Raw genomic sequence first — 16,123 nt, 5'->3', positions numbered from 1 at the left:
GTCACATAGTGTAAGAAGTGGTGATTTTGGTCTTGAGTCTATACTTTGAAATACAATAACCCACTCCTTCAGAAAGAACCCATGGCATGTGGACTTGCTCATTCTGCCACCTTGGGCCTTTCTGTGCTAGGGTTTACTTATTTGTAAAGTGTGACTTAGAACTATGAGAGAGGATTGTTGTGCATGAATTTAGTGGCCTTAAACTCAGGAAGGGGTTTGGACAGGATTCTTAGTTGTGGGAAGGAAGTCTCTGCAGGGGTCAGACAGGAAGTCACAGGGTCATACTTGCTGTGTCATGCAAGTGAGAGGTGCTTAGTGATTTTAGTGGAGTTAAATGTTGTTACCAGAGAGACAAAGGCAGAATGACAAAGACTATGGTGTCACCCTCAGTGGTCCCCTCAGGGCCGGCACTGTGGGATGATATTGGAGACTTGCGCATGTTTGAGTTCCACCCTGGAAGGAGGTCAGCTTTCCTTCCTTCTCCTGTCTGGATTTAGGAATTAACCATAAATATGGGACAGTACGGATACTGTCTGCAGAATCAGGTCTTAGTGGAACTTGGAGCAGCAGCAGGTTACCATGCAGTGTGTTGAAGGGGATGGATGATTGCAATGAGGAAATACTGTTTCCACATGAAAAGATGTTAACACTATCACAGGGGTATAGCACCTGGCCACAGTGCCACATTGTATAGCAAGCAGGTTGGCTTCCTGTCTGGGACCTCTGTTTAGCAAGACCTGCTGTTGCTGTCCATCTGAAGTATTTATGCAGTACATCTCAGGAAATGGGAACAGGTTATCTCACTTGACCTTTACAACAACCTGTGCTGCAGATGGACAGGGCAGGGCTTTTTATTTTCAGTTCACAGATGTGGAAACTGGAACTTCTGAGAAGTGAAATGCCTTCCCAGAATCATGTAGCTAGTGGAGGTAGGATTCAAGGCCCAGGACTTCACAGGCAAGAAGAATATCCAAGGCTAATATGTTCCTTTAGGGATACACCTAAGTGTGTATGGTGAAGTGGGGGTAATGAAATGTTGGATTAAGTCCTATTCTTTGTGTTTCTTCAGAGATTCCTTTATTTCCCTCTAATATATGCTGGAAATAGAGACATATGCACTAGCTTGGCCGGTCTTCTGCCGCCTTGCTCAGAACAGAATGGCCACAGAATATGGCAGTTCTGTTAGAGACCCAGAACAGCAAGCAGGTGCTTTCTTGATAAATCAGCCCATGGACCCCGTTGCCCAGAAGGGTAGCCCAGTCTGCTTTCAGGGCCTTTCAGTACAAGGAGGCATTAGGTCCTCATCTCTGCCCACCTTCTCGTGTTGTATTCTTGGTGCACTGTGTAGATTCTTTTTTTTTTTTTAATAAAATTTATTTTGACATTCTTTACATAGTTAATTAGGGTAAGAAGGTTCAAGGGCTACTGGAAAGTAGATAATACTAGTATGTTTTCCATATTGTTACCTTCATGTTTAAGACTGTGTAGATTCTTATAGCAGATTATTTATTATTTATTTATTCAACATTTAATGACTGCCCACTCTTGTGATTCCTTTTATATTGGAGATACATTTCCAAATACCAGATTTTTTGTGGCACACGAAAAGACTTGTGTCCTCAGAGATAGTCTCTGTTCTTTCATTGATCACACTTCAGGTCTAGGTTAGTATTACGGTAGAACTGAATCCAGATCTCCTGTGTGGGTAGTCAGGACTGTAATTTAGCCATCATGTGCTACCTCCCAGAATGCCCATTTTCAGCAAGTTGGATAGGGAGCCAAGTACCTGGGACTTAAATCTAGGTTCTCTGATATGAAATGGGAGCAGTCGCAAGCAGTGTCTTAATCACTGCACCAAATAACTGCCCTGAGATCTGTCTTTTTTTGTTTTGTTTTTTAGATTTATTTTTTTATTGGAAAAGCAGATTGATGGAGAGAAGGAAAGAAAGATCTTCTATCCACTGATTCACTCCCCAACTGGCCCTGATGGCTGCAGCTCACCTAATCCATAGCCAGGAGCCAGCAGCTTCTTCTTGGTCTCCCATGTGGGTGCAGGGTCCCCAGGCTTAGGGCCGTCCTAGACTGCTTTCCCAGGCCACAAGCAGGGAGCTGGATGGGAAGCGGGGCTGCTGGGATTAGAACCTGTGCCCATATGGGATCCTGGGTCATGCAAAGCAAGGACTTAGCCACCATGCTCTTTTTTAATCACTGACTAACTTTGTGACCTTGAGCAAATCATTTTCTGGAGTTTAATTTTTCCATCTACCCTCAGTGACAGGGGGCTGTTTCATCTGTGTTTCTGCAGCATCCAGCTAGGATTCAGCATAATACGGGTATTCAGTGTTGAAGCTATTAACTGCGTTAGTGTATCTCCAAAGGTCCTGACAGTCTGCTTTGAGCACCCTGTGTACTTCATCCTCTGCTCTCCTCCTGAGTATTGTGTTCCCCACCTAGTCTGCAGGACCTTATTTTTCCATTGTGTGGACAGTTGATGCTGAGTGCTTGGACACAGTCACATGGTACTCAGGTTTTTCCCCATCTGTGTAGTGTGTTTAGGACAAATCTCCAAGAGTAATGCAAGTTAAGGGATGGATCAGGCTGGCTTGGTCAGAAAAATACTCTTACTCCTTTTCTATGCAGTGGCACTCAGGTCTAGGGCAGCCCTGCCGGCACCCCTGCCAGGCCTGAGTAATGGCCACAGCCCGGAGCAGGGTTTCCCATGAGCTCCACCGGGGTCTCTGGTAATTGGAACATGGCACCTTCCAACTTGTAATGAATAGCAGAACGAGAGGGGCATTTGTCACTGCCTGACTTCCCTGTGGGAAGGAGGCTCATAAGTCACAGCTGACAAACCCTCTGATGACTTTTAAACTTCATTTACAGAAAAGAATAGCTATAATCAGCCAACAGCAAGCAGTGACTAATCTTGCTGTATTATCACGGTGTGGTGCCAGCTCCTTAAAGTGTGAGAAGGGGGAGTACACCATCCCCCAGGCTCACAGCAAGTGCTGATTGGCTCATCGACTTGAGAGATGCCCTTAGCAAGGCCCCTGAAGTTTGTGTCTGAAAGATCAGATAGTCTTAGGAGGTCCAGGCAGAAGCTGACCTCTAGGTACGTAGAGGGCATGTCCAGCACCGAAGCCCTTGTGGGCCAAGGGTAAGGGACCAGGTCTCACAGATTGACCTCAGCTCTGCGATTTTCCTGCCTTGAGTAGGACCAAGCACCAAGCTTTGGTGTCCTCATCGGTGACTTGGTCACAGAACCTGTCATCACAGAAGACCTATTTCAGTTCTTGGTGTGTGGTGAGTACTTGATGCGTGTTGGTGATGATGATCATGGTCACACAGTTAGCCTTGGAGGTCTTTTTCTGTGCAGCTTATTTTATTGGAAAGGCAGATACACAGAGAGGAGAGACAGAAAGATCTTCTGTCTCCTGTTTCACTCCCCAAGTGGTTGCAGCAGCTGGAGCTGAGCTGATCCAAAGCTAGGAGTCAGGAGCTTCTTCTGGGTCTCCCATGCAGGTATAGGGTCCCAAGGTTTTGGGTCATCCTCGACTGCTTTCCCAGGCCACAACCAGAGAGCCAGATGGGAAGTGGAGCAGCTGGGATACGAACTGGTGCACATATGGGATCTCAGTAGATGCAAGGTGGGCATTTAGACACTAGGCTGTTGCGCTGGTACTTTCTGTTGCAGAAACCAGACCCAGAGAGAGCCATTTCTCTGTGAGTCAAAGGTCAGTGAGAACGAGGTTAGTGGGGTGGGAAAAACACAGACTTTAGAAGCTTGTAGTCTTTTGCTCATAACCGTGCCATTTTATGTGACTGTGGAACAATTTATTTAAAAGATATATTTTTAATACAAAATCAGATATACAGAGGAGGAGAGACAGAGAGGAAGATCTTCCATCTGCTGATTCACTCCCCAAGTGGCTGCAATGACTGGAGCTGAGCCGATTCAAAGCCAGGAGCTTCTTCCAGGTCTCCCATGTGCACGGTGCCAAGGCTTTGGGCCGTCCTCGACTGCTTTCCCAGGCCACAAGCAGGGAGCTGGATGGGAAGCAGAGCCGCTGGGATTAGAACTGGCGCCCACATGGGATCCTGGTGCATTCAAGATGAGCACTTTAGCCACTGAGCTATCGCGCTGGGCCTGACTGTGAAACAGTTACTTAAGGTCCTGCGCATCAGTGTGTTCACCTGTAAAGATGATATTGCTTTCCTCATTAGGTTATGATCAGAATTATGGGAATTCATGTCTGTTCAGCTTCTGAGCTAATACAAAGTACTAAATATAAAGTTGCTGGATATTAACTTGTGTTCTTACTCAGTACAAGAATGATTATTCATCTGTCAAGGGAACTGGAAGCAGCAGTACAGACATTCTCCAATTTCAAACTTGTGTTTCCAGCCCAACTTGAAGGTGAAAGGGTAGATGAGGCTGGCCCAAAGAGGAGAAAGAACACACTTTTCACTTGTTCCTGTACTACCCCTTGCCAGGAAGCTAGTGGAATTCAGCTGCTCCTTCTCTGACCGCCCAGATGATGTCTTTGTGTTGTTTCTGAGACTAGACCCCATTCTAGGACTTGTGTCATTTGTCAGTTAGTACCTGCACTTGTAGTTGGCTCAGTGACTTCTTGGCAAAAGATCGAAGAAGTTTACAGTCATTTGTAAGTTCCTAATTGTAATTGAGCCTTGAAGATCATAGACCAAAATTGTCACCTACACACCCCCTGTTAGATTTCCTGTGAGGGAGCACTTGTCACAGGTGCCACACCTCAGCCTGAAGCCATACCATAGAGTTTAGTGAACTACAGGGAAGGTAAGGGATACATCCAGAGCGCACTGTAGGGAGAAACGACAGGAGTGCAACCCTGCTTGCCTCTTTCCATTTTGGGTATTTGTTTAGGACTTACTGGATACTGGTACCAGTATTAAAATATAGGACTAGAGACCTCATGGTGAAGTTGGAGGTAGAGTGACCCACAAGGCTGGAGCCTTTCCAGGTCAGTATTCCTTCTCCCAGCTGGTGCAATAGTAGTTGACAGGTGTGGGGAGGAGTCACCTTAGTAAAGTTTCTTGGTTTGATTCTAGATGCTGGGAGAAGGGAGAAAGTATGTATAGACTTCCTGCCCTGGCTACCTTTTCGTTAGGAAGGTGCAGAGCACTGGGACGTGGCATGGGTGAGAGTCAGTAGGGCTGGAATGGGAAAGACCCAGAGTGCCACACTGGAGTCATCTGCTATCAGAGCAATTTGGGTTACTCACTCTCCATTTAATAGCTCCTTGTGCCACTGTAGTGGGCACTGTATGCATATGCTCCTTAATCCTTTCCCTAATGCTGGTAAAATTCCTGTTTTTTGTTTGTTTTTTTAGTAAAAGGCGAAAGTTTTTTTTTTTTTTAAAAACATTTATTTATTTAGTGATGCATTTCTGTAGATTCAGGGATTTTCCCTCTCCCCTCCCTCCCTAATACTCCTTTCCCTCCCTAATTTACCCTGCATTTTCACAACAGTATAGTCCTTCAAAAACGGTCCATTGTAATTCCTGTTTTGTAGTTGAGGAACCTGAGGCCCAGCAAGCTTAAAGCTCATGCGTTAATAGTTCCTGAATGATAGGGCTCACCGGAACAAAGTCCTGTCTGACTGTAGAGACTTGTTGATTTTACTACTTTGTCTGCATTTTCCTTTTGTTATTAGGAAAAAGTGACCAGGTTCCTGGAGAGAGGGCTTTCTGAGAAACAAATAGGTCTGTGCTTTCCAGCTAGTCCCAGGGTGCCAGGGCAGAGGATTATACCCAGGAGAAGTGTGTTGTGTGAGAAAGAGGGAAAGGGATTGGGTAGTTAGAAATAGTGGTTTCAGGTGCAGTAGATGAGTCCTGGTTCAGGGGACAAGGATGATGGTAAAGCCCAGGGTAATTCCATGCCTTGTTGCAGATCATGTAGTGCCTCGTCCAAGCCTTCTGGACCTGTGGTGTGAGTCTGCCTGTGTGGGAGCCCAGTGGGTGGCATGCTGAGAGCTGGGGTTTCTCAAGAGATTCAGAATGATCAGGAACTAAAGAGTACTCTTGGGGAAATTATTCCTATCAGACCAATAATGATCATTTAGGCAATGCTGATGAGCTGGAACCTGATGGGTTTAATGAGATGAACAAATGTGGTGTTGTCCCTGGCAGTCTAGTAGCTTGGAGCCCCTGGACCAGGGAGAAGTGCTGGACACTGATCAGTATAATTGTTTTGACTTTCCAGAAACAGATCTCCCTGACAGCTGTTCTAGTGGGAGAGGATTGGCCACAAGCTGCTGAGACCCCCATCCCCACCCAGGAGAGGAAGGCCAGAGGTGCTCAGTAGGTCTGGCTAAGACCAAGGCTGTAAGCGGTACTGGTGTTATCAAGACCCAGAGAGCTTCTTCTTTGAAAAAGCCATGTGAAGAGGAAGGGGTCTAGGTCTATGGAAAGTTTTTAGGTTAGGAGAGTGACTGAGAGGGTCTGAGAGGTGAACTGAGGACCAGGGTGGGTCCGATAGGATTGGGCGCGGACAGAAGCACGGGATGCTGCTGAGACAGTGGCTTGTAGAAGGTTCAACAAGGAACCTGGACCAGCCCTGACTACACTCCTTACCAGCCTCGTGGACATCATTTCTCTTTCTTCATCTTCAGCTTTTTCTCTCAATCCGTAAGATGATACCAACAATATCAGAATTAAGGCTGTTATCTTAGTCTGCTCAGACTGCTGTAACAGATTGCGCTAAAACTGAATGGCTCGTTAACAGAAGACATGCATCTCTTACCATTCTAGAGGCAAAGGCCAAAATCAAGGCCTTGGCAAATTCCATGTGAGGTGAGGCCTGCCTCCTGCCTCTTGGACAGCTCTGCCTTGACAGGTGGCGCCCTCTTCTCTTTTTATCTTAGTGTGTGCATTCAATCCCAGTGTTTCCATGGAGTTTACTGGGGAAACCCAGGAGCAATTCCTCCTCCGGTCCCATTCCTAGGGCCCACCTATGGTTTCCTAGTGGACAGTGCCACCTGCTGGTGAGACTCCTTCAACTTCCAAGCTGGGAGATTTTAGCTACAAATCAACTGGAATCACAGATAACAAGTTTTCCCAGCTATATTCTCAAAGTCACCAAAAATAAATGACCTCTACTCGAAATGTGAGCATTTTTGTATATGCTACTTGTTGCCTTTAGCATCTTTGGGATGAATATTGAAATAGCATTGTTCTAAAAGGGAGTTTGCCTTCCCATGCCAGTGAGTAGAAACTGAGCCAGCCCCGCTTCCCTTCCCCGGGGCCTGTGACCAGGCGTAACCTATCCTAAGAGGCAGGGGCAGGAGAGACATGCACTGCTGCTTGGGCCAGAGATGTTTCTGAGTATAGAATGAAGAGTGGGTGCAGTCTCATCTCAAGGCTGAACAACAAAATTTTAATGCTAAAGTAAGTGATCCATATAATTTTTAATAAAATAATTCTTAGATAAATATGTTGGCTTACTGTGGTATTTAAATTGGCTTTAACTCTGGGAAGCAGGGTGATTGAGATGACTGATCCCAAGTTAAATACTCGTTATTGCTAAGTTAATGAAATTGCCCATCTCCATTTTCAGTAAAACAGGATTTTGGGGTTATTTGCTGTTAGATGCCATCCTGAGCCCTCAGTGAGCCTTCTAGAAGCACAACTTGCTCAAAAATGGCTAGTACGATAGTGTGGTTCCAGAGCAAACATCACATGCAGTCACCCTGTGAACTTGCTGTGTTTCTTCCTGGAAGCAACAGAAGAAAAGCTGTGGAAGATCTTCCAGTTTAGATCCTGAATGGGATAGCATCGGAGATAGCATTAGAGAAGGGGTGTGTGTGTGTGAAGGTTGGAGTGAAGCTGAGCAGCATTCAGATCCAGCCCTGTCAGTGACTAGCATTGTGACCTGTGGGAATGTGGGATTCTTCCCATTAAAATGCTGTGGCTCTGCCCACACATATAAATTCCAGATGAGGAAACCAGTGTCTGGTGTGAGGTCCTGGCAGTGAAGTCAGCGGCTCCAAAGTCGCAGCTCTAGGTAATACAGCAAGAAGACAAGGTACAGAAACTTGGAGGTCACATGGCTACCGGGATATGAGTTGTGCAAGATCAAGGAGTAAGCCAGGATGCAGGCTATGGGCACCCAGTCCAAGGAGTAAGCCAGGATGCAGGCTATGGGCACCCAGTCCAAGGAGTAAGCCAGGATGTAGCCTGCGCCCAGCCCAGGAACCAGCATCCTAGAGGCTTTCTCTCTCTCCAGGTGGCCACCATGTCATTGAAGATCCAGACAAGCAATGTTACCAACAAGAATGATCCCAAGTCCATCAACTCTCGGGTCTTCATTGGAAACCTCAACACAACTGTGGTGACGAAGTCGGATGTGGAGACCATCTTCGCCAAGTATGGCCGTGTGGCCGGCTGCTCCGTGCACAAGGGCTATGCCTTTGTCCAGTATTCCAACGAACGTCATGCCCGGGCAGCTGTGCTGGGAGAGAATGGGCGGGTGCTGGCTGGGCAGACCCTGGGTAAGTGAAGCGCTTTTCTTTACTACCCTTCCTCTTCAGCTCCCTATCAGCTCTTTGGTTTAGTCCTTCAATCTCTACCACTGCTTTGAGCTTTTATATATCTGATATGTATTACAAAATTGGTGCTGCACAGGAGGAATTTTAGTAGCCCTTGGAAAAGCCTTTCGTTTCATTCCAGTCCCTTCATTGTTTCTGAGTAAAATGGTTCCATTTGAAATGTAGATTCTCCAGAGAAACACTGGGCAGTGGGTGACTTAGGTTAGAACTCTTTCTGAGACCCAGGAGCATAGGCTGGAAACACAGGGACAAAGCAGATACCCTTGGCTTTGGTGTTCCAGATGTGTGACATGACCATGCAGTGTTAGTGTATGTTTGAGAAGGGACATCCATATATGTGTTACTGACCATGAAGTATGTGATGTGACTGAACATGTGAACATGTGCCCTTATTAAATGTAGGCGTGATAAGTATGTGTGTGTGTTAGAATGCACTTGAGTGTATGTAAATAGGTAATTATAGATTGCTTCACTGGGTATTTACTGAGATCCCCTCAAGAACCAAGTTTGTAGAATGCCCACGCAAATGTACTTTGGCTTATTTGCATTCAGGCAATCACGTATGTTAGAACCAAGTCAAGTGTACTTGGACAGTACATGGTATCTGTGTGTCTGTGATTTTCTTGATGTGAACATATGTGAAGATAGTATGTGGGTTTGAGTCTAATGTTTGCAAGATTAAATGTATGAAGACTTTAATGGGTCGCATCAGTCCTACGTGTATGTACATTGTTGTGAGTGTGTGAGTTGCCTGTGTGCACACGGGTGATGTGTGTGGGCACACCGCTGTCAGGCCGGCATTCCGACTCTGCCTCCTCCCTCCGCACAGACATCAACATGGCTGGAGAGCCCAAGCCCAACAGACCCAAGGGGCTAAAGAGAGCAGCATCTGCCATCTACAGGTGGGGCGCCTCGTGTGGCTGTGTGTCTGAGTGGATGGGCCCCTTTTTCTGCTGCTGGTGACAGTGTGCTACATCTAGAACTTGGGGATGCGAATGGAGATAAGGGCCTGCGGAGAGTGGGCGGAGTGGCCGTCCCTAAGCGCTGGCCCTCTCCCCTTTGTTTTCCCAGTGGCTACAGCTTTGACTATGATTACTACCGGGACGACTTCTACGACAGGTGAGCAGGGGAGGGGCGCGCCCAGGCATGGAACAGCAAAGCTGGAAGGGTCCTGAGAGATTGCTGGTGCCACACAGCCCACTCATTCCTCCAAATGGCAAGCAAAGCCCAGTGGTGTGGGCAGGCATTTGCCCAAGGTTGCTCCACAAGCCAGTGGCGGGGCTGGGCCTTGGTTCTGGTTCTGTAGGTGCATCGCCCAGAGTCCCCACTGCCATAGCACACTGTCTCGCACTCTGACCACACTTCCTCCTCCTAGACCTGAGACAGAGGAAACTGTATAGCCACGGAACAAACAACCTTAGCCAATTGGAATATAAAACCACTTAGCACTGGTTGCTGGGAACTGGAGCCCTCATACTTCTGCTCTTTGTTCTTGTCATCCGTGTGAAATGCCTGACTCACTGGCAGAACCCCAGAGCTCATTCTGAGCTTCTGGCCTTACACTTATAGCCAAGAGACCAGGCAGACTTTGGGAGGTCTGCATTAGTCCCTGGAGGCCTGTGTTCCCCACCTCCTTCCCTGAGCCTGTCTTGAGGCCATGGGTTCCCACCCCATTGGCATCAGCAGCACTCCTCCCCTTTCCACCTCAGGCAGCCCAGGAAGAACAGACCCCCTCAGCCTGCTTTTTCTCACCTGCGCATAGTCTTGGGAGACAGTGTGGTCTAGTGGAAAGAGGCCTAGGCTGGGTGGCAGGAGACTTGACTATTATTCCCAACTCTTCCACTGCATGGATTATGTGACTTTGGGCAAATCCCCTTGCTAGTGTAAAATGGGCTTGCACCAAGCAGTCTCTTAGGGTTCCTCCAGCTCTGAGATTCTGTGGTTCAGTGATTCTGACCAAGGCCAGAGCCGCCCCCTCCCCTTGGGAGCAGAAATGCAGGATCTGGGGTTGGATCTGTTCCTAGAGACTGTCCATCTCCAGCCATCACACCCCCAGGGCAGGGCCCCCTGAAGAAGGGAGTGCCCAGGAACTGGGTATCCAGATACTTAGCAGATAGCAGGTTTCCTGGCTGTCATGGGGAACGTGGTCCCAGGGCACCCCCATGAAGCTGTAGCTCCCTGCAGTAAGGTAGTGGCAGCAGGTAGGGGAGACCCCTCCCCGCTCTGTTGCCACCACACCAGGTTCAGCCTGCTGACTTCCTACCGTTTAACATGAAAAGAACCCCTCTTGGAGAGGGGTGGGTGATGGCCTTTGGGGGCAGCAAGCATGTGGTGTGACTAAGGTGGCCAGCTTTGAAACACTACTGGGCCCCCTGTTCTCCAGCTCTGTAGTAGAGCAGGGGAGGGACTGGGAAGGGATTAAGAAGGCCAAAAATAAGGAAATGTCTCCAGGCCCATCCTCCTCTGTCTGAGGTCATGGGCGCCAGGTACCCTCTCATGCTGGACGCCCACAGTGGATGTGAGTAGACAGCGAGTTGGTGTGGGGAAATGACAGCTCAGGGAGGCTCGGGTTGCTCCCACACCTCCCTGTTGTGTCAGCTGAGGACATTTGCAGACTCCGAGCAGAGTCAGGGTCTAAAGAAAGTGGCAGCTGACTGAGCGATGGGGTAGGCCTTCCTGTCAGACAGACCTCTGTTGTGGGGGATGCAACCCTTACCACCTGCTGCTTCTCTTACCCTGAACTGGCCTGGTTGGTAGAAAGAAGAGTTTAAAGTGAGAACCCCCGCAACCATCAGGGGCCATAAAGCCCTTCTTTTTCACCGTCTGGGTTGTTGGGAGCAGACAGAAGTATATAACACTCCTAGCCCCTCACCAGCCATATCCAAGGAGGGCTAGAGCTGTCTGCAGTGTCCCTCAGTGGCTACAGGCCACACCACAGCTGCTGACCCATTTATCCTCACAGGCTCTTCGACTACCGGGGCCGCCTGTCACCAGTGCCCGTGCCCAGGGCAGTCCCAGTGAAGCGACCCCGGGTGACAGTCCCTTTGGTCCGGCGCGTCAAAACCACCATACCTGTGAAGCTCTTTGCCCGCTCCACGGGTGCCACCACCAGCTCAGCCAAGATCAAATGTGAGTGACTGACTGTATTCTCTTTGTATGGGATCTATATTTTTATCTTAGCAAAATAATGGAATCACTTTTTTTTTTTTTTTTTACTTTGGAAAATAAAAGAACAGATTTCCCACAGTTCTGCAGCCTTCATACAACCAAGTACATCTAAGTGGAAAAGGCTGGTGATTGAGAAGAAGGGGCTTGGGCTGGGCACCAAGTCCAGGGCTGTGACATGGAGCACCGTGAGATGCTACACAGGCTCCTATCCCACATTTACAGTCAGTACCCAGGAACTGATCACAGGAGAGGCACGTTGACACAGCCTGAAAGACAGATTTTGCTGTTTGGCATAAGTGACAACATGTGTTACTCTGGTGCATACGTGCTGAGGAGCACCCTCACCGCTGAGCTGCTGCCCCTCGAGTCTCTTTGAAGCTGAGAGGACTGGGGAAGAGAGTCCTAAGTTCTGATGTATGGGTGGGCCATACAAAGGGGAGGTCTCCTACAAGGGTCAGAAGGAGGCTGGGGTTGGGAGATCATTGCCTTTCTGAATGGTTTCTGTGCTCGTGACACTCTTGTCCTCCCTTCTCCCAGTAAAGAGCAGTGAGCTACAGACCATCAAGGCAGAGCTGACACAGATCAAGTCCACCATCGATGCCCTGCTGGGCCGCTTGGAGCAGATTGCACAGGAGCAAAAGGCCAACGCAGGTCAGCCTCGAGGGGCAGCTGGATCAGAACAAGGGCAGGACTGGACATGGGTGGGGGTGGGAGCCCTGCGGACCAGCCCGCCTGTGACTGAAGTGCTGCGCTGGGCTGCTGCTGGTGAGGTCTGGTATCTCCACATCTAACCCTTGCTCCTCAAGATGGCAAGAAGAAGGGCGACAGCAGCAGTGGTGGCGGTGGCAGTGGCAGCGGCAGTGGTGGTGGCAATGGTGGTGCAAGTGGCAGTGGCAATGGCAGCGGCAGCAGCAGCAGCAGCCGGCCACCTGCCCCCCAAGAAGACCAGACTTCTGCGACAGACACAACCCAGGGAGAAGCCCAGGCCCGGGACGACCGTGATGAGGAGGGACTGCTGACGCATAGTGAGGAAGAGCTGGTAAGGGCCTGGACAAGGGCATGGCTGAGGGAGGCTGGGACAGGCCAGGGCTGGGCTCTGCTTTACAGGGGGCTGGCAGAGGGAAGGGGTGAACCAGTTGGCCTCCTCCCTCCTCAGGACTGCCAGACCTGTGAGAAAGGAAGCGCGAGGCAGGGGGAGTGTATTTCACAAGTCCCGTGGGGCACCAAGACAGACCACACAAGCTCAGGGCCTGCTTTGGCCTCTGTTCGCCATGTGGGTTGGTGAAGGGGAGAGTCGGGCCCAGAGAAAGCATATGGTCTGCGGAGTTCTGCGGAACAGTCTAGGGCTGCCTGGAGACGTCATGGGGAGGTGGGGGTTCATGCCACTGAAAGCCATGCTGCCCAAGCAGGAAACAGGTTGCCTCCGCAGTGTCCTTTACTGCTGGGAAGCCGTTTGACAGGGACTGACCCCGAGTGGGAGGGGAGCCAAGCCCAGGTATGTGAGGTGTCCATCAGGGCCTGCCATGTCCTTCATGACCTCTTGCTGAGCCGCAGATTCTGTAGTCCTGGTTTTCCTCATTTAATCCTTGCAGCAACCCTGTTCTGTAGAAAGGATTTATGTTGCATATTTCACTTTAGAAGGAAGTGGTGGCTCAGAGGGACCAAGCAGCTTGCTTAGTCAGGCTCTCATAACTAATATAGAGCTGAGCTTTCCTTCTCTAGTGCCAGAGCTTCTCCTCACCCCTGCCAGCCCCAGCATGAGCATGATGGGCTCTTGTGACTGCCCAGAGTCCTCCTGCCTAGCGTGTCTCTCCATTCCTCAACCTAGCTTGCCACTCCATCCTAATTGTGGAGGCATAATAGGCCCTAACGAAAGTTATGGATGTCCTAGAGATGGGGAACTTGTCAGTCTACACTGTTTTCTAGCCTGCTGTAATTCAGAGTCTTTCCATATACAGAAATGTGCCCCCAGCTAGCCTCAGAATCCCGTGAGTGATCCTGTTTCTATGCATTGGGGCCCTCAGACCACCCCCTCAATATCCCACAGTCGTTCCTCTTGGTTTTCGCTTCTTTTCTCTGACTGCATCTTGGAGGTGTGCTCTGGGACACAGGTGGCCCAGGACATGACTCCGAGTGTCCCGTGAGTGATGTGTGGTCTCTTTCTTCTTAGGAGCGCAGCCAGGACACAGATGCAGAAGAGGCGGCTTTGCAGTAAGCAGGTACCGGGTGGGTCCTGATGGGCAGTGGGTGGGGAAGCAGTGAAGTACAGATCTCAGTGCTACATACCACTTGTCTCCACCCTGAAGAGCTGCTAATCTAGTAGAGAGAAACAAAACTTTGCAGCCGTTGCAAGCTGGATGACAGAGGCGGCAAACCCAGGGGGTGAGAAGGGTACATGTCTGAATCTGCGCCCAGATGCAAGAGAATTAGTGTTTACTGAGGGAGAGCCCTAGCAGTCCACAGTCCACAGTCGCTGGTGTGCAGGAGGTCAGCAGCCAGCCCCCTGTGGCTGTAGGTCCAGCTTCGCGTAGGACAGACAAGGGTCCTACGTGCCAGGACTCAGTCCAATTTGGGGAAGTGCCCTGGCTTGCTGGAGCTGTGCCTGCTTTATCTGATTTCATCTGCCTGGGTTGCTATAGCAGCTGTGGGAACCCAGGTACTGAGGTGCAGGAAGACAACCACGTGCAGTACAGGATTTAGATCTAGGGGTCGTAATTGTTGGAGCCTGGATTGGAATCCTGTGGTAAGTGGCCTTGGAGCCCACTCTGTGACCACTGGTCACTTCAGAGTTTCCAAAAGGCAGGCCACTGCTGGACCACGTGCAGAGTAAGACCTGCTTAGACTGAGGACAATCTCAAACACAAGGCAGAGAGGGGCATCCTAGCTTGTGGCACATGCATGGCTGTTGCACTAGCAAGGGCTTTCAGAATACTGAATCTTGCAAAATTCTCCATAGGTGGGTTTGCATCTCAGACCATAATGGTCCGTTTATTTGTGAGGCTGAATTTAACCCTGTGGAGCTACTTCACAAGTGAGGTGTGTGGGCACTCAGGGAGGGGGCAGCACATACCTGAGGTTACATGACCCAAAAAGCCCGAGGCCATGGTGCAGGTATGTCGTGGCAGGCATTGTTAAACCCTTTCTTACCTGCCGTGGTCAGAAGAACACCAGGGTCAGGAAGATGCACATCAAAATGACAGTAAGGAGCCTCTTCCCCCGCTAGAAAGGCTATGAGCCCAAAAATCTGCAGGAGCTGGTGATACTGCATAAATTAAGCTGCTGTGATGGCAGCAGCCCAGCTGCCAGCTCCTGTCGCAGCTGCTCCACTTTCGATCCAGCTCCTTGCCAGTGTGCCTGGTCAAGTAGCTGAAGATAGACCCATGTGGGAGACCAGGATAGAGTTCCTGACAACTGGCTTTAGCCTGGTCAAGGGCTGGCTGTTATGGCTTTTAGGGGAAAGAGCCAGCAGATGGAAGATCCTGTCTGCCCATTCACAAGATAAACCTTAAAAGAGAGTTCATCTAAGCCTAGAACAGTGATTCATACAGGGTGCAGGGGAAGGATGTTGGATAACCGATACCAAACACGAAAGGATCAAGTCCTAGCATTCACAGCACAGTGGGCGATTCGAGCTCACAGTGACGAATCATACTCTGCATCGTGTACTGCATGAAGGCCCAGACAGAGATGGAGGGCTCCAAACACAAGGAGGAAACAAAAAGGCTGCGGGTTTGTTTGAGTACCGTGTGCATTTGTTGAAGTATTACCATGTGCCCCATTAAAAATAATATATGTGTATTATGTATTAATCCGAAATTTTCAAAAATAAGGTTCATTAAGGGGGGAGAATAAAAATGTAGCAGAGTCTTTTCCTCTCAACCTTAGTCTATTTGTCTTTCTCTTTCTCAGTCTGACAGGAGCAATGGCTCCCAACAGGAAAAGGGCATCGCTGTTCCAGGCCTCAAGCCAGGCACCCATCCCTAGGGGTGCCAGAAGAGAGCAGGCAGCAGGCGCCTCCTCCCCACACACATCCCAGCCAGTGCTACGTCTTCTGCAGGTGGAGTTCCTGGCCCATGCCTTCCCCATGCCCCATCCTTGTCTGTATTGCTCAGGCCAGAGGGCAGAACACAGAAGTTTTCCATCACTCTGTCTCCCCTCCCAAGGACAATTCCAGCCATGTGGTTTTCCTGGGGTTTTCCTGGGAAGCCCCAGGGGAGGGGTCCTGACAATAAAGACATTGGATCCCAGCCTACTGACATGGGGTGGTTTGTGTTTTCTAAAGGTGGTCTCCTCTCCTCTCAAGCCCCTTAAACAGCTGGTCTGCTGCCCCGTCCTGTTTTTTCCTTGTTCCTCTTACCAGAAGCATGGTCT

The 16,123-nt window shown here is 49.5% G+C and overlaps 1 protein-coding gene across 2 annotated transcripts in view; it reads left to right on the top strand.

Moving 5' to 3' along the window:
- The window catches only part of RALY (RALY heterogeneous nuclear ribonucleoprotein), a 53,481-nt gene extending 37,572 nt beyond the window's left edge, over positions 1–15,909 (top strand). The window contains exons 3-10 of one of the 2 annotated variants that reach the window (XM_040981619.1): positions 8,263–8,527; positions 9,414–9,486; positions 9,656–9,703; positions 11,547–11,713; positions 12,290–12,403; positions 12,559–12,791; positions 13,923–13,971; positions 15,662–15,909. In XM_040981619.1, coding sequence (XP_040837553.1) covers positions 8,263–8,527; positions 9,414–9,486; positions 9,656–9,703; positions 11,547–11,713; positions 12,290–12,403; positions 12,559–12,791; positions 13,923–13,967 — 945 coding nt within the window. In that variant the 3' untranslated portion in view covers positions 13,968–13,971; positions 15,662–15,909. The remainder of the gene's footprint in view (positions 1–8,262; positions 8,528–9,413; positions 9,487–9,655; positions 9,704–11,546; positions 11,714–12,289; positions 12,404–12,558; positions 12,792–13,922; positions 13,972–15,661) is intronic. The other variant, XM_040981620.1, reaches the window with a different exon arrangement.
- Positions 15,910–16,123: the final 214 nt, after the last annotated feature.

The sequence above is a fragment of the Ochotona curzoniae genome, unplaced genomic scaffold (assembly GCF_017591425.1).
Source record: "Ochotona curzoniae isolate NIBS_2020 unplaced genomic scaffold, NIBS_Ocur_1.0 contig_3520, whole genome shotgun sequence".
In the NCBI taxonomy this organism is placed as follows: domain Eukaryota; kingdom Metazoa; phylum Chordata; class Mammalia; order Lagomorpha; family Ochotonidae; genus Ochotona; species Ochotona curzoniae.
This window is presented reverse-complemented; position numbering and strand designations above follow the sequence as displayed.